At 38.2% G+C, this 18257-nt stretch overlaps 1 protein-coding gene across 8 annotated transcripts in view; it reads right to left on the bottom strand.

Annotated features, from left to right (window-relative positions):
- TNIK (TRAF2 and NCK interacting kinase) overlaps positions 1-18257 on the bottom strand; it is a 396954-nt gene that overhangs the window by 33590 nt on the left and 345107 nt on the right. For 4 of the 8 annotated variants that reach the window (XM_025376200.1, XM_025376204.1, XM_025376202.1 and 1 more), the window contains 4 exons: positions 16406-16569; positions 13445-13542; positions 12571-12594; positions 6861-7045 (listed from right to left, as the gene is read on the bottom strand). In XM_025376200.1, the coding sequence (XP_025231985.1) occupies positions 6861-7045; positions 12571-12594; positions 13445-13542; positions 16406-16569 (471 nt within the window). The remainder of the gene's footprint in view (positions 1-6860; positions 7046-12570; positions 12595-13444; positions 13543-16405; positions 16570-18257) is intronic. The other 4 variants (XM_025376201.1, XM_025376205.1, XM_025376203.1 and 1 more) reach the window with 1 other exon arrangement.

Raw genomic sequence — 18257 nt, 5'->3', positions numbered from 1 at the left:
CAACATACTCCCTGAGAACACAGACTGATGTTTCCTGTGTCCTGTAGCACACAGCACAGTGCCAGGGCTCAAAAAGTGATGACTGACTGCCCATAGTGAGCTTCCCTCTCATCAGGAGTGCCTCATTTGCATGACACAGAATTTCTCTGATTTAGGAGCTCAGGGGAATTGAGAATCGCACAGGTCATGCGGCTCAACCACAGGTTGCGGTTGGTACAGCATGGCTTCTGGAAGAAGGATTTTGGTTGTTAATGCGATACTTGCTGTTCTCCTTTTGTAGCATCTGCCTCTCTTTTAAAGTGGGTTTTCTAAAAATAGGAAAGTTATCAAGGCTTATTTCTCTCTAGGCATATTAATTACAACTTATATCATTTTGTTCTTTTATTTTCATTGTTACTTATATATTTAAAAATATCTCTGGCCTCTTGGATCTTATGTAAGTCCAAAGAATTACTGGAATCTTCCATCTAAGAAACAAGAAATACACAAGATTTATGATGTCTCCGGGGCAGAGAAAGACATATTTCAAGGATTTTTATCCATAACAAACAGGTGAAAAGATGACAGGATGAGTCCAGACAATAAAATGTATAGTGAAGAAGCTTACATTACAATTACTAAACTGGACCAGTGGATTGAATGAATCTAAATATGGGCTAGAACTGATGTGTTTGGGAAGAAATTCCAAAGAGGCATTTGCATTTTCAACATTTCATTCCTAGAAAGGAGCTTTTAATGGTGTTCCAGAGACATGGGGAAAAAAATTGAATTCCTGGCATTTTGGTAGATTGGTAAATCATAGTTTTCAAAATATCATTTCTTCACTCATTTGTTTATCTTGTGTGTATCTTCCATTTTTTTTCTTGCTCTTCTTTCTCTCTTCTTTCTTACTTTGTGCCTTAGTACTTGTTTGGAACAAAATGATATAAAGCTGACAAATCAATGAAGTTTTTATCAAGAGTCTTCCATGAGGGCAGCCACTTTTCTTCTTTATCAGACAGGGATTCTTTGCTATTGTCAGGGCTCAGCTGGCCTGGTGGCATCTGCCAGGCTGATGCTTGTACAATCAAGTTCTCCTGTCCTAGTCAGACCTGCTTCCTCTGTTACCTGAGTAACAGTTTTCTTGCTGGCCACCCCATCTTCAGTCCTTTCCCCTCATATCCACTCCTCACGGCTGCGAAAGTGAGTCTTCCAAAACACAAATCTGACCAAGTCCGAGTCACTCTTCTACTTTCAATCTTCAGTAGCTTCCCATCAACCACAGGATAAACTTGAAGCTCCTTACTGTGGCTTACACGCTGTCCATTATCTGGTTCTTGCCTGTCTCACTAACCTAATTTTTTAACAAAATCCTGCTCCAACTTCTAACTCTACCAGCATTTAACTTATAATTCCTATGCACATTATGCTAGAAAATCCCTGGTGATTTTAGCCTGCCCTCTCTACCTGGAAGATTCTTTTCTATTGTCTGCCTCCTTCTGGCTAACTCATTCTTTAAGCTATAGTTCAGGTACCTCCAAACCCATCCCAGCCTCACTGGAATGGTTTAGGTGGCTCTCCACTCTCCCTCCACGTTGCCCTTTGTGCATCTCTACGACTGCATTCAATACACAGTCCTGCAATGATCAGATCTCATTAATGTTGGTATTTTCAGTGCCAGGCATGGTGCCTGGAATGCAGGTAGCACATAATAAATGTTTATTAAATCGCTGAAGATCTTGGGTCAAGGGCTTTGTTTAATATCTAACAGAGATTTCATTCAGGTTTATTGTAAAAATATAGCTCTTCTGTGAATTGATGAGTAATTGGCTACCAGGATATTATTTGCATATTTAAAATGTCTTGAGCAATCAATGGTAAGTTTTGTAATTTTATGAAATTGGGTTCACTAGGATGTGCCAAAATAATTTTCTTATAATTGGGTGGTTATCATAGAATAACAAAAAATCTATTCAGATATGTCATAGAACTTTACAGGAGAAAGAGTTAATGTATACACATTTTAAAAAATCATTGAGATCAGAAGCTGCCAGGAAAGAATGTTAAAAACCGTGATAAAAGAATCTCACCATATTACAATTGTATGAACAACTTCAGTGAGGAGAAATGCGGGAAAAAGGCATTGATCTAAGTAACCTTGGAAATGAGTGGAGTCTGTAATACTAAAGGCAAGAGGAACTGCACATAAACACTGTACATTCTAGTTGACAAAACTGTTTCCCATGAGAATACAGGTTAACAAATTTGATATTGCTATACAAAAATACTGGATGTGCACAATTAAGTAAATGGGTGGTTGATATGGTGTGGCTGTGTCCCTACCCAAATCTCATCTTGAATTGTAGCTTCCATAATCCCCATGACATGGGAGGGACCTGGTGGGAGGTAATTGAATTATGGAGGTGGGTTTTTCCTGTGCTGTTCTTGTGATAGTGAATAAGTCTCATGAGATCTGATGGTTTTATAAAGGGCAGTTTCCCTGCACATGTTCTCTTGCCTGCCACCATGTAAGACATGCCTTTGCTCCTCATTCACCTTCCACCATGATTGTGAGGCCTCTCCAGCCATGTGGAACTGTGAGTCCATTAAACCGCTTTTTCTTTATAGCTTTATACACTCTCAGGTATGTCTTCATAGAGGTATGAAAATGGACTAATACAGTGGTTGATGGCAGAAGCCAGGTTTCTGACTGTTGGAATGGGAATTTACAAATAAGCAAGTGGAAGAGGTCAGAGTGATCCATGTTGTTGTGATAGATTAGAGTTGGAGATGTCAGTATGAATTCACATTTAGCTTAATATAGGTACAAATGGCTACATACAGAAATATTTGTATATACATGGGTTAATGTACTGTTAGGGAAGTGGCAATGAGAGTGATAGATAGGGCTCAGGCGTTGGATAACTGTTATCCTTTAAAAGTTGAGAAAGCCATGTTGTTAAGCATGGGGGCATGGATTAGCAGTTCTTGTGACTAACACACACATATTTCCTTGCTGTGTTAGCTGAGAGGGCCTAAAACAAGTGACATTGTAGTAGTAATGAGCATACTGGGTGCCTAGATATTGGCTTCTAATATCATCCAATGAAAGGAATCAGGGTTACTGAAGAAGTGGCTGATTCCAGGACTGGCATAGGAAATATACAAAATGAGTCCAGATCGGAGCATCTTGTAGTGTCAGAAAGTAAAGAGTGTTCAGATGCACACACATGTACATGCACAACAATACCCAAACACAAGTGGGGGCATGTCAGTCGAAGAGGCACAGGAGCTAATTGAAAGAGCTCCCAATGGTCAAAACTAGAAAATTTGAGCAGCAAAATAAAGAAGTATTATATCCACGAATCTATACTGATATAAATGATGGAATAAATTAATAAATAACTAGAGGAGGCACATCAGTGCAGAAGAATTCTAAATAAATTATGTAGCTATTTTACCCTACAGGAGGGAAGCATGATTCCGCACTCCTCAAGTGTGGGCTGTACATAGTGGCTTCCTTCCAAAGGGTACAGCATAGAAAAAAGGAGAAATAAAAGAGTCATTTTACAGTGGCGAAATCTTCCCTTCTGGAGCAGGTGCTGGTATTTGAGGGAAGATACTAATACAGAAGGTTGCCTCTTTGGCTTGCTTGATGTGATGCAAATCAAATTAAATGCCTTTCCTTGCATTCTTTTTATTCTATAAAGCTTTTTTTTTTTTTCCTGATTATAAACTAGTCCATGCCCATCATTTAATTGGGGATATACATAAAATAAAAATCTCCCATAATTATATTATCCAGAGGTAATCATTTCTATAATTTTGGTGTATTTCCCTCCACTCATTATTTTTCTATGCATGCAGAATTGGGAAATAGTGCAATTGGTGAGTTAGGGAATATAAACTTAGTTAAGTGCACTCTCATAAGTTATATCTTATAAAATAAATGCAAAACCAGCACAGTGCATAGAAAAAAGCTATTGTTTTAAACATCCGAAACCACAGCTGTTTGTCCAAATGGCTGGTGCTCCATTTCTGAGAAGCTTTTCTGTGTTTACTTCATGGTGGGAACTGTGCTACAATATATTTTTGTTTTCTGCTTTAAATATATATAGCACAAAATATAGAGGTTTACCTTAACAAAAGAAAATAAAGGTAATAAGAATGTATGTAAGAGGCACTCTGGCCCCCAAATACTCAATTCCTAAATAAACTATTGTTTTATAATGAACTTTTAATAGTATGAAATTTCTCAGGCATGCAACCATCACATTGTAGAACAGACTATATATATTTTATATGCAATATAAAAATACATATATTTACAAATTGAAGTAAACATACACACATTTGTACCCTTCGTACCCTTATTTTCTCACATATATAATCACATATTTTAAATGTTCTTTAACGATCGTTTCCAACTATCTAAAATTTACCAATCCCTTAAGGACCATGTCAAGTCTTGCCTCCACTATCAGCATTCCATGATAGCCTCAGCTTATTATTTCTTATGTAGATTATAGTAATAGAGCCTCTGAATTGCTTTATCAGTCTCTGGTCTGTTCCCTTTTCAAATCATCTTGCTGAAATAATCTTCCTCAAATATAACACTGAACTCAAGATACATTCAATGGTTTCCAGTGGCTACATATAAAGAGCACCTTTCTTGGTCTGATTTCACTAGTCCAGACTCCCCTCCATTCCATACACCATACATTCCCACCAAAGTCAACTTTCTGTGTCTTTACTTTAACTCTTCCCCCTGCTTGGGATTCTAATATTACCTCAGATTTTTAATCTTGCTGACAGTTATTTGCATAGAATTGGCTATAAACTCTTCTTCAAAGTCAGAACTTGCAAATTCAAATCAGTGCAATTAAATGTAAATTATAGTCACTGAAGACCCACTGTATTCCAGATACCATGCAGTGTGTTAAGAGCAAGAGAGATGAGTAAGCCGTAACCCTTACCCTGAAAGATATCATAGTCCAGAAAAGGAGACAAAGGCACATAATAAACAATCCTGATTCAAGGCAGTACATGAAGATGCAGGAATACACACAAGATACAGTGGTAGCACAGAAGAGGGGACAGGTTCTACCTGTGCAGGCGGGGCTGTGAGTAGGTGATTTCTAAAGGAACAGGAAATGCCAGACAGAAGTGCAGCATGGTCTATTCAGGAAATTTTAGAAAGGTGGGTGTTTCTGCAATGGGGAATAAGTCCTAGATTTTCCTTTAAAGGTAGGAGGGTGAACACCATTAATAGCCTTGCAAAATATGATAGGGGACCTAAAACCCAAATGCTAATTAACATCTTTGGTTGTTCCTCCAAATATTTATATTAGCCTGCAGTCTTCCACGTGTAATTTTGTCATTCTCCAACTAGCATATAAACTTTTGGAAGACAAAATCCAAGTACGAACTTATCAAATTTCTCAAAGACTTCAGCAAGGTGGCTAACACATAGAGTTTTAGCAATATTTTAATATCATGATTAAAATTCATTTCATGATTTAATTCCTGATACTTGCATGCTCAATGCTTAAAAGGAGTTGAAAACATCTGTCAGAAGAATTAAGCAATTCTGAGTCAAGACAAAAACTAAAAGGGCCAGCATGTTTTGCAGAAATGTTCTGGATTAGTGATTTTGCCTCTAGAACAATTTTATTTACTTTTAAAAAGGCAATTTAATGCAATTTGCTTCAAAATGTCATATTTTAGCATATTTACAGCTGTCAAAAACTGGGTCATCAACAGCAAAATAACCAGTATGGATTTTTCAGCTATGATAATTAGATTTGCCTCTTAGAATTGCTTGTATGTAATGATGTTAATCAGTGGATGACATTCCCTTTAGACTGGCCAGCCCTGCCTCTCCAGTCCCTGCTGAATTGGACAATAATTTGTGGCCTGAAATGGCTTCTTTTCTACATAGAGTGAGTGTGATCTGATATTCAATGCTAGTAGCTGAGCCAAAGAAATAGAGGTGATTGGAGTGTGAAGTTGGAAAAATTAGCATCTCATTCTATCAAGGTTGTAGCAGACCAGGGCACAAACACCTTGTGTTTACTAGGTGGAGGAATTGGGGAAGCAACAGGGGATAACAGGTTCTTTCATGGGATCCACTCCAATAAGAAAAAAAAAAAAAAAAAGAGCTTTCCCCTCACCTTAAAAAAAAAGAGAAAGAAAAATAAAGACTACAATTACTAAAGAAAATATAGGTAGGTATAAATATTACATGTAGATATATAAAAAGAAAACTGCAAAGAGACTGACAGAAAGTATGTGGCAAAGATGTAGACCACAGAAAAATGGATCAAGTAAAAGAAGCCATGGAGGGAATAAAGTAGAAAATCATAATGGGGATATATTTTGGAACTTTCTCTGCATGATTATCTGGGTCCTGATTCTTTTGCTGGGATGGTAACGCACACTGGCTTGTGCATTTCTCCTTGCTTGTTGGTGGTAGTGTTGGTAATGAAATACATGTTTTCTGTTGTTAATTTTGATTCCTAAATGTCATTGCCCATGATTTCAGTCTTTCAGTTTTAGAGGGGAAGGCACGTATCAATGGTCTGGTTGTCGATATTGTTTGCCCTTGAGATGAAAAGAACCAAGAAAGAGTCACCAAAGGACAGTCAATCCACTGGCAATGGATAAAGTGTATGCAGTCCAAAAATGCTACATATTCTAAGTGATGTGTCCATAGAGAGAGAGAATTATAGAACTATTCTCCAACAAAAACCCAAGTCCCCAAAGTCAGTTTATCTTGCCACAGACCCATATACAATCTTACATTTAACTCATATTTTTTGTCCTTTTATTTTGGAAACCTAGTCCTTTCCTTGTCTACATTTTAAAAGTAGTTCTCTTACATCAGTCTGGGTATGTCGCTGACAGCCACTGTCCCATCATGGGTCTCACTCTCTCCATCTTCCTCCTCTTCCTCACTACTTTCTGACTCCTCACTGGAGGAGGAGTAATCAGTCACCTTCTTCATTGGGCGGTTTGTTTCTTCAATCCGGAGTTCTCTTAGTTCTTTGGCTAATGCCGTCAGATCCTATGAAAGAAAAAATTTGTTCAGCATATGAATGGTAGATTCGACCAAAGCTACATCTCTCAGCAAGTCAGTGCTCCAGCTTAAGCAACAAGAAAAAAAAGCTTTATATAGAACTGTGACAAACATAGTTACTGCATGGAACTAAGAAAATGATGTTTGTAGCGTGTAGAAGCTAGAAAAGAAAGATGAAATCAATTTAAACTTTGTTCAAAACCAATAGCTAGACTGAGACTGGTTCAGTTCTGAATATATATGTGTACATATGTGTATGTGCATTGTATGTATACACATATATACAAACATTGGGTTCTCATTTTATTTTGGAAAGGTGAAGCTGGTCACCCCCAGAGTTAATGGGAAAATACATGGGATTAGAAATTGTACCCCGGTATTCTGGGACTCCTGCCCAAGCCACAGTGATAGCTTTTCCCCTCTTGTGATTGCTACTGTACCAAAATCTAGCATCAGTCATAGAACAGAGCAATTCCCAAGGTTCCAGCTACTACAATGACTCATTTGGTGTGTCATCATTCCCTGGAGAATAGAGGTACCACATCAAATCATGGCCCATCCTAAAGCCTAGCGCCACTGAAATTTACAGCCACAGAACTGAATTAATCAAGAGGAACAACAACAACAACAACAAAAAGAGTTCTCTTCCAAAATGATAGGTGTTTCATTTTCTTTTGTTTTAAATTCCAGTCATCTGGCAGAAATCCTGGTGAAGAACACTAAAATGAATGTGCAGATACCAAAAGGAAGAGATAATTTTGAGTTTTCCATGAGTATGATGAAACCTTTAGCCTTATGGATGTGATGATGTGGTATTTAATCACCAGGCATACTGCAGGCAGTGTGCTGAATATCCGACTACCTTTTATTTTACATGCTTTCAGAGCAATGCAGAGGGAAGCAGTTCTGCAAAAGCATGGCCGCTCTAATTTGCATGGGTTAAACTGCCCATGGCACACAGCATGCAAATGAGGAAAAAGCAATTTGACATCAGTCTTACCATTTCTCCCTATATTAGTGACCCATGTGGGAATCAGAGCATTCAGTGAGAGACAGGGGATTAGGGAGAAAGAAACTCATTGAAAAATACTAAATCCCACAGTTTTCTATGGCCATATTCTCTCTTTATTTCAATCCAAAAATGTATACATCCAATTCACCTGATTGTAGGATTAGAGCAACCTGGGTGATGACATTTGATAATCTATCCTAACTGGTTAAAAGAAAAGCTGTGATAAATGTGTATAGTTAAATTATAATTTTATTTTGAGAATACAAGACATTATGTTTCTCTACTGCCACCTGTATGTCAGGCATTACTATTTTGGTTCACACTAGGAAAGGAAACGCTTTAGGTGTTTTACATGGTCTAGAAATTTAGGCAATTCATAGTGTTAACTGAAGGGTCTTTCTAACTTCATAGAAATCAAAGGGAAAGCAAAGTGACTTTTAAATTTGTCTTGACGACACCTGATTTGAAACCCTTAAAAAATGGAAGCTTCTAAAAATTCAACCCTTGCATTACATACAAAAACACACTTGGGTAGGGCTTTTGCACACAGGCACACTTGCACATGCCTCAATCTCAGTGAATGTATTTGCCCCATCTGTGAAAGTGAAAATAGAATTGTATTTAAAAGGCCCAACTGTGTTTAAATATAATGTATATTATCAAAAGAAGAGGAAAACCATAACATAGGTATAATTTCATGCAAATTTATTTCTGGTTTCTTTGGCAATTAGTCAAAATAAGAAAAGCTAATATCTGAATTTCAACTTTTACTTCTTATTTCCTCCTGGCAATTGTCAATGCTTATCTTTATCAAATGAAGAAGCAAGTGAAGGGTATGCTATTCTTGAGTACTTTGGGAAAATAAAGTCTAGATATTTGTTAAGGCTATGAAAGAAAACCAGTGAAATAATGAAAAATTAGATAAATTTATTTTGTATTCTGATATCTATATATTAGGACCCTGTTAGGTCTCATCAAAGAATATAGCTAGCATTTAAAATGTTACTTGTTATTAAGAATTACATTTTATACAATTTAAAGAGAGAATATGGTTTAAAAGAGTTTATTTCCATTGTCAATAATTCTGAGTAAAATATAATACTGTTGGCTATGGTTTATTTTAATTAATGATACATTTTCCCCAGCGCCTTATTTTCCTTATTGCTGACCTTTCAAAACGAGACAAAAGAAATTCTAAAAAATCAAAATTATTTTAGAAATATTTAGTCCACAGGCTACTGATTTAAAAAAACTTTCGCTTGTTAAAACGACCTACATTTTTCGAAACATTGTATTTAGAAACACTTTAAAGTTCTGAACTGCTTAATAATTTTGCTTTTAATTATAATTTTTTGCTTCTGTGTTATTAAAAAGCTCTCTGCCCTGAAACATTAGAAATAACCGAAAATTTCCTTTAATTGTTAACAGTTTGGAGGTGAGACATATACGAGAATCCCTTTGAAAAGGTAAAAATAATGAGTAATTCAAAAGTAATACCTGTAGTCAAAGAAAATTAATCTTCCATTGCTGAGAACCTATGTGTTCAGCTGAAGTTTTGTTTCTTATCCATCCAGTATTGAAAAATTTATAATAGCAAAGTTATAGGAAATAAACACAATCTAATATTAACACCATTGGGTTCAATTCCATTTTCATATATTTTATTCTTTGACAATACAAATTTCCCCATATAACGAGCTTTCATGGTAATTTATTACTTGGCTGTCTCAAGCCTGGAGCTAAAAAGTATTTAAAAAACAAAATAAAAGTGCTATTTAGCATGAAAAGGTTTGAGAATATATAGCTAAAAAAGAAATATGGCAAAATGGTAAGAATTTTTGACTACAGAGTAAATGTGAAGATAGCTAAGAGGCTTCTTTAACAGTTTTTAGAATCAACTAGATATAATTTTTCATTCAACAAAGGTTGTTTAACGATTATGCACACGTTGACTAGAAAGGCGCTCTTTTAGGTCCCTTTTTAGAAACAACATAGTTTAGTCAAATATTAGTTCAATTTTTGAACTATTTTGTTTAAATTTTTTTAGCTGGTTTTTTTTCTCTTTGTATTAAACTATTTTCTTTTTAGGAACTCTAAAGATATGACATTGGGCAAGCCACTTAGTTTCAATATCCTCATCTGAGGGAAAAGGGGGTTGAACCCTTAGTTATTGCTCAAATTCCATCCAATCTAAATTGATGTGCTCTGAAATGTTTGATTCCCACATACTAATAAAAAAAAAAGTGGTAAAAACAGTGTTTTCTTATGCATATAATCTTTGTGAGACATATTTAATTGTGCCAACAAAAAAGGAACATTTATTTTCAGACTATATTAAATAATTAGACTATGCTGCAAAAATCTCATATTCCATTAGAAAGCAATGTCAAATTAATGTACACTCCCACAAATTAATTTTTACAAAAAGTTAAATCACTAGCAATAACAAGCAACAATATTTCAAAAATGATTTTTAGGTTTTTCATTTCAATCCCAGTTATCTAAATTGTAAAAACAGTCAGTGCGAGGAAAGCCCTACCAAAACCTATGAATGGAGAAGGGAGAAAGGTGTGGTTCAAAGTTTCTCAATTATGGCACTGTTGACATTTTGGGCCAGATAATTCTTTATTGTAGGGAGCTCTCTGTGCACCATAGGATGTTTGGCAGCGCCCCTCTGCTCTATCCACAAGACACCAGTACCACTGCCTCCCACTCTGAAGTTGTGACAACCAAAACCGGCTCCAGATTTTGCCAAATGTCTCCTAAGGGAAGAGGAGTGGAGGAATCAGCCCTGGTTGAGAGCCACTGGGTTAGGTAGAACCGCTTTATTTTAGTGGTTTGGATCAGTGATACTCAAGAGATCGGGATAGGGCTTTTCTAACCATACATAGCTCCAGAGATTTTAGTAAGCAGGTCACACCCCCTCAATTATTTGTAATTACTTATACTTCCATTGCCCCCTTTCATCTCTGTCCAGTGCAGTGCAGTACACCAAAAATAAGTAGAGCGATTTTTCAAAGCCTAAAATATTCTCGGTTAACCAGATGAAATCTGTGAGAGCCTTTTCCTTAATGAAAGCCCCTCCAAGCCAATTTCTGACCTCATGTATTTCCTCTTGAGTTGTGCATATGCACAACTGTTTTATTGAGAACTGTAGCACCAGAACTTCATTGTCTTTACCTGTTCTGGGAGAAAAACTGACAAAAGTTGTGATAATCCCTGTCCTTCTCGCTATTATGAGAGAGAGGGGCAAGCAACGCCATGGCACAGAGCAATTAAAAACACACTCCCCTCTTCCCTTTCTGTAAATGCCATCCACACACTGCAAACATGCAGTCTCATTCTTTTATAAGCAACAATCCTTCAACTATGATTATAACTGTCTCAGTCACTCTGGGTGGTGAGGTGGCCATAAGTCTGAAAAAGTGAAGCTCTTTGGTGAAGACCAGATGCATGGAAACATGCTTCTCCCACCTGCCAAAATAACTCCATGCCTCTGGCCCAAACCTTAATCAAACCCTTGGCTTTCCGCAGCATGTTACACATCATAAAATGCTTTCACAAACCTTACCTTAAATGATCCTAAACAATCTTGTAAGTGGGACGGGGAGGTGTTTTTATTCTCATTTTACAGATGAGGAAACTCTGGCCCAGAGAGGTTATGAGACTAGTTTCAGCCAGTTATTTACTGGGGGAGCCAAGATTTGAATGCAGCTTGCTGACCTCAAAGCCAGTGCTTTTTCCACGTAATTTTCACAAAAGTAGTGCTCAGCAGAACGACAGCTTTAAAGCCATGATGGTAGTCTTTAGATTCCATGCATTTAGGACTCTCTGCAAGGCCTGGATCTTAAAAAAACAAATTCTACTCTGCTGTATTCATGCAGGTCTGACAAATAGCAGTAAAGCAGTCATCCTTCTTAGCAAGCTACCTACGACTGACAAAGCCATATATTTTTCTAATGGAAAACATCTCCACAGATAAGGAAATAAAGTCACTTAACTTTCCAGGATTCATTAACTAAAGCTGATGTTGCTGCTGATGCTGTTGTTAATGTCCCACAAAATTAATCTAACAATACCTACTTACTCCTTGTTCACAAATCACACACTAAATTTGGAGTGCCCTAGAATGGTATCTGTTTTCTTGTTAGTAAAACTGCTGACAGCCATTCCCTAGCAAGGCTGGCAAGTACAGGTTTGCTATTGGAAGATAATGGAAGGAGAAACTGCCATTAATAAAGCATGAATACTTGTCATTAGCAAGACTGGAACATTGGAAAAGTGACATTTTAGCTTAGAAGGAAGGTCTCTGAAGCTATATGGGTAGGTCTGAGGGTCTTAAAACTGGCTTCCATTTGAAGGGGCTCTCCTCCCAGCAGATTGCTGCAAACCTCCTCCCAGCTGATTGCTCCCACTGGCCACCTTTCTGAATGTCAACATTAGGAAATAAGTTTAATATTTACATTTTGTGAAAGCATGACCAAGAAAAAGTAATACTAACCTCATCTATAGCTTTTTTATAGCTCTGAAATGAGAGGAACCCAATCCAGAAGAATCCACAGAAGGAGGAAAAGCCAGCAGAAAGGCAGCGGATTAGACACAAAATTGGAATTGTTAGTACGCAACTAATACAAAAGGGTGAAGAGAATGTCAACCCAGGATGATGCAAATCCCTTCATTATTACTCTCAGTATACGTCCTTACTTTAAGGTGTTAAAAAAGAATAAACCAAAAAGCTTCACGTTCATTTCACAGAAAAGATTCTCAAGAGATTTAAATAGAAAAAGTAGATAGTAATTCATCCCAAATTAATTTTCAACTTTCAAATTTCAGCCTCCATACTCCTCTTTAAGACTACTTGGGGGTTTATCATGTTACAGCAGTGAAGCTGAATATTAAGTTGTTAGGACACCTGTTGGACACTGCTTAGTAAGTTTGGTCCAGAAAAATATTGTCCTGGAGGTATGAAAAATAGCAGAAAAACTGTAATATTAATTCATGTGGAAAATAATATGGGGAAAGGGTAGAAGAGATTACAGAAATTCACAGAAAGTACCCAAGGCTCTTTAACTTCCTCTTTCTTTTTTGCCAAAATTGCTGAGTAGAAATTATGGAATGATAGAAGTTATTTCTCCTCCTGTTGTATAGTTAAAGGACTGCTAATGATCAGCAAATAGCCAAAGGCAGAGGAGGCAATCCAAGATCTCTTTGGTTCTTTCCTAATCAGGGATGACTTTTTGCTGGATGTTTCTAGCATCTGTTCTTACTAATCTTGACAATTTTTGTTCGTATCATGAGTGTATCCCCAACTACTTAATCCTGTGGGTTCTCTGGTAAATTAAGAGTTCAAAACTCTTGGAGAGAAATGCACTCACAGCTGGTCGACTGGGCCGGGTAATGTCCCTGGATTCTTCTGGTTTCACCTTGGCAGGCTCATGGGGGAGTACAGGTGATCCTTCTGACTTACTGTTGGCTAGAGGGAAAAACAGAGGACCAAGAAAGAGATGGCCATCAAAAAGTGCTGGCTCAGGTTCTGAATGAATCATCTGTGATGTGTCATCACATTGAGATTACTCAGTGGACACGTCATTCGCTTGGGCAAATCCTCAAGCACATCCATGAAAAATATAATGTTCAGGCAAACACATTTAGGTTTGTCACCTGGAAATCACTAGTAACAATTAAAAAAAAAAAACTGTAGCAAGTACCATCACCACTAGAGCACTTCTTATGTGTCAGGCATAGTGCTAAATGCTTTCTATGTCAATTATCTCATTTAATCCTCACTCCAACCCAATGATGTGGCACTATTTTCCTATTTTACAGAACACAGATTTACAAAGATGACACGACTGTCCTGAGGTCACACTGAAATTATACACAGAGCTGGAGTTCTGATTTCTGAAAGTCCTATTCTCAGTCACTATGCTAAATGAGCCTCTAAGGTTCTATGCTTGTTTTCTTCTATCATCTGTCCAATCAGGATAGGTTATTTTGTTGAAATTTTGTGTGGAAAAAAAAAAAGAAACTTACTTTATTTGGTGGGATGGTTTTTAATTAGGGATGGGAGTGGTCTCAGCCATTTAAAAATAAAAGAATGAGGTGAGGGCAGGAAGGAGGTTGTTACAGGAGAAGGGCCCTAGACTGGAGGTACAGAGCAAGGCGGACCCCGACAGCTGCAGAGTGAATAGCCTCTCTGTGGTCTAGGAGCTTACAGACAGAGAAGATGCAATTTAGGGTAAGAGAGGTTGTTTTTATTTTTATTTTTATTTTTTTTTGAGACGGAGTCTCGCTCTGTCACCCGGGCTGGAGTGCAGTGGCCGGATCTCAGCTCACTGCAAGCTCCGCCTCCCGGGTTCACGCCATTCTCCTGCCTCAGCCTCCCGAGTAGCTGGGACTACAGGCGCCGCCACCACGCCCGGCTAGTTTTTTGTATTTTTTAAGTAGAGACGGGGTTTCACCGTGTTAGCCAGGATGGTCTCGATCTCCTGACCTCGTGATCCGCCCGTCTCGGCCTCCCAAAGTGCTGGGATTACAGGCTTGAGCCACCGCGCCCGGCTATTTTTTAAAAAGTAGTCTTTCTTGGGCAGGGACATACTGGGGATACAAGAGCGCTTTTAATCCAGAAGAACAAAGGGCTGAAGGAAATAAAAAGTAAGCCTGAACCACATCACAGAATTAAAATGGTATGTGTTTAAGTTTGGTTTATTTAAACATTTGCTCTAAGAATATGAAGTTGTCTATAAATAGAAAAAAGGTAAGAGAATGGCTGTTTTCTTTCTTTCCTTTATGTTTTTTAGAGATGGGGCTCTGTCACCCAGCCTGGAGTATAGTGGGGCCATCATAGCTCACTGCAGACTTGAACTCCTGAGCTTAAGCAATTCTTCCACCTCGGCCTTCCGCGTACCTAGGACTACAGGCATAAGCCACTACACCTGGTAGTTTTCTAAATTAAGGAAATTTATAGTTGGATCAAGGCAACAAAGACATACAGTAAGTACCTCTGAGGTGTGCCACTGATCAGAAGAATGCATATAGAGGCAGCTCTTGACCAGTCCATATCCCAATTCAGAGATATGAACATCAATCACATGTTAGATATCAAGCTTTTTAAAATGGAAATACAGTGATTTATTTAAAACCCTGAAAGGGTATTAGGAGATAAACTAAGAGTATTAGGAGGTGGTATGTAATAAAGAGTCTAAGAAAGAAAGAAGAAATGAAGGTTCTCATCAGGCTTTCATCAGACAGAGAAACTTCTAAGTACGTTAATGTTTGTCAAATTGCAATTAAAGTACTGGTCCTTCACTTGGAAGCAAAATTATCTTCTGAAGAAGTTGATTCAAAAAGAGTGAATTTTAGCTAGCTAGAAACAATGTATTCTTACGTATCATCACCTGGACAATAATAATGTTTTTCATAGGCTTCCCCATTAATGGAAACTAAACAATGATGAATAATTTGAATTAAATATTTAGAGAGGCTAATTTTCACCTAATAGGAATAACCAGAGGAGTCTTTTTTTTTTTTTTTTTTTTTTAAGATGGAGTTTCATTCTTGTTGCCCAGGCTGGAGTGCAATGGCGTGATCTTGGTTCACCGCAACCTCCGCCTCCTGGGTTCAAGCGATTCTCCTGCCTCAGCCTCCCAAGTAGCTGAGATTACAGGCATGTGCCACCATGCCCGGCTAAGTTTTTGTATTTTTAGTATCGATGGGGTTTCTCCATATTGGTCAGGCTGGTCTCAGAACTCCCGACCTTAGGTGATCTGCCTGCCTCGGCTTCCCAATGTGCTGGGATTACAGGCATGAGCCACCGCGCCCAGCCTAAATATGTTTTTTAAGTAAAAGATTTTATTCCTTCCTTCAAGTGTATTCTACATTAGTCTTCATTGAATTCCATTTTGAGAAATACATGGTATTCTGAACTGTGCTTATGAACTATGTTCAGAATACTAAACAGGACAATTGGTACAATGGGTACAGGACATTTGCGGGTACTTGAAACTCTGAAAACTGGCAATCAAACAGAAACAGAAATTCAGGTGACTGGTAAGTGACTGTATTTTCAAGTAAGTCTGATATTTGGTGATCTCCCTGGAAAACACTGGTATCTGACATAAGAAAGGATTTTGTCCATACTGATGGCACACACACAATTAGGGACAGTGGCCCACTCCCCTGAGGAGACTGAGGTTGAGAGCAGTTGAGGGGCTCTTCAGGATCACACAGTGGTGGCCATGCCTGGACTAGAGTCAGGAAGTAACTAACCTTTCTTTCCCCGTCCACAGCTTTCCTCCCAGGCAGTATTGCCAGGTAAAGGTAAGAGAAAGTTTTACCTCGAACTCTGGTGCGTTCACTGGATCCAGCTTGTGATCCAGGCTGGGAGCCTCCTTGGGAGCTGGGCTGGGAGCTGGGTGTGCTGGAGCTGGAGGAACTGCCACTGCTGGTCCTCTGCAAAGGACTCTCCAAGATGGGCTCAGTTCTCCGGAGATCAGGGTTGCTGTGTGAGTGGCAGAGCACACTGGTTACACAGACCTTGCCAGTTTTGCAGATCACATATCTGATAAGGTTTAATACCCAAAATATATAAGGAACTCAAACAGCTCAATAGCAAGAAAACGAATAACCCAATTAAAAATGGGGAAAGGACCTGAATAGACATTTTTTAAAACGAGACATGCACATAGCCAATAGGAATATGAAAAAAATGCTCAACATCACTAATCATCAGGGAAATGCAAATTAAAACCACAATGAGCCAGGCATGGTGGCCCTCACCTATAACTCCAGCACTTTGGGAGGCTGAGGTGGGAGGATCACTTGAGGCCAGGAGTTCAAGACCAGCCCAGGCAACACAGTGAGATCCCATCTCTACAAGAAATTAGCTGGGCATAGTGGCATGTGCCTGTCATCCCACTTAAATAAGAGGCTGAGGTGGGAGGCTCACTTGACCCCAGGAGATCAAGGCTGCAGTGAGCCATGATCACGCTACTGCACTCCAGCCTGGGCAACAGAGTGAGGCTATGTCTCAAAAAATAAAAACATAAAAAAATTTAAAAACCTCACCAAACCACAATGAGCTATCACCTCATACCAATTAGAATGGCTATTCTAAAGACAAAAGATAATTAGTGTTGGTGAGGATGCAGAGAAGAGGGAACCCCTGTACCCTGTTGGTGAGAATGTAAAATAGTACAGCCAGTATGGAAAACAGTATGAAGGTTCTACAAAAGACTAAAAATAGAATTATCATAGGATCCAGCGATTCCACTTCTGGGTATATATCCAAAGGAAATGAAATCAGTATATTGAAGAGGTAGCTGTACTCCCGTGCTCAGTGCAGCACTATTCACAGTAGCCACAATATGGAATCAACCTAAGTGTCCACTAATGAATGAATGGATAAAGAAAATGTGATATATCTGTCTCTCAAAAAGACGAATACTACATGATCTCACTTATATGTGGAATCTACAAACACCCAACTCGTAGAAACAGAGCATAGAATGATAGTTGCCAGGGGCTCTAGGAAGGAGAGAGAATGGGAAGATGTTGGTCAAAGGTTACAGTTTCAGTTGGACAGCATGCGTAACTTTTGGAAATCTGTACACCATGTTGACTACAGATAATAATGACGTTTACTTGAAAACTGCAAAGAGAGTAGACCTTAAATGTTATCACAAAAAATGATAACTATGTGAGGTGATGGATATATTGATTAACTTGATTTTAGTAATCATTTCACAGTGTATACATATGTCAAAACATCATGATGTACACTGTGTAGATATACTTTTTATTTGTCAATTATACCTCGGTAAAGCTAGGGGGGACAAGATCTTGCCATTGGTAGACACAAGCATAGTCCAGTCCCCAGTGCAAGGAAATAAAAAGAGCACTTATAAGACCTTGAGAGGAAGGGGTCAACAGAAGATGATAGTCATGCCTTCCTCTGTAGATTTCCTGATCAGCTACTGGATGTGGACAGGATGAACTCTTGTTCATCACATTGAAAGTACTAGCTCTGGATGATGAATCTTCAAAGAAGGCTTTCTTATAAACATTTTTTTCTGTGCTCATTGTAAAAAAACTTGAAAAATATTAAAAGGGAAAAAATAAGGAAGCAACACACATAATCTCTGCATCAGGAAATACTCAACTATATTTTACTATTGTACTATTTACTCA

Source organism: Theropithecus gelada, chromosome 2, assembly GCF_003255815.1.
Source record: "Theropithecus gelada isolate Dixy chromosome 2, Tgel_1.0, whole genome shotgun sequence".
Lineage (NCBI taxonomy): Eukaryota > Metazoa > Chordata > Mammalia > Primates > Cercopithecidae > Theropithecus > Theropithecus gelada.
The sequence above is the reverse complement of the archived record's forward strand: the minus strand, read 5'-3'. Positions and strand labels throughout refer to the sequence as shown.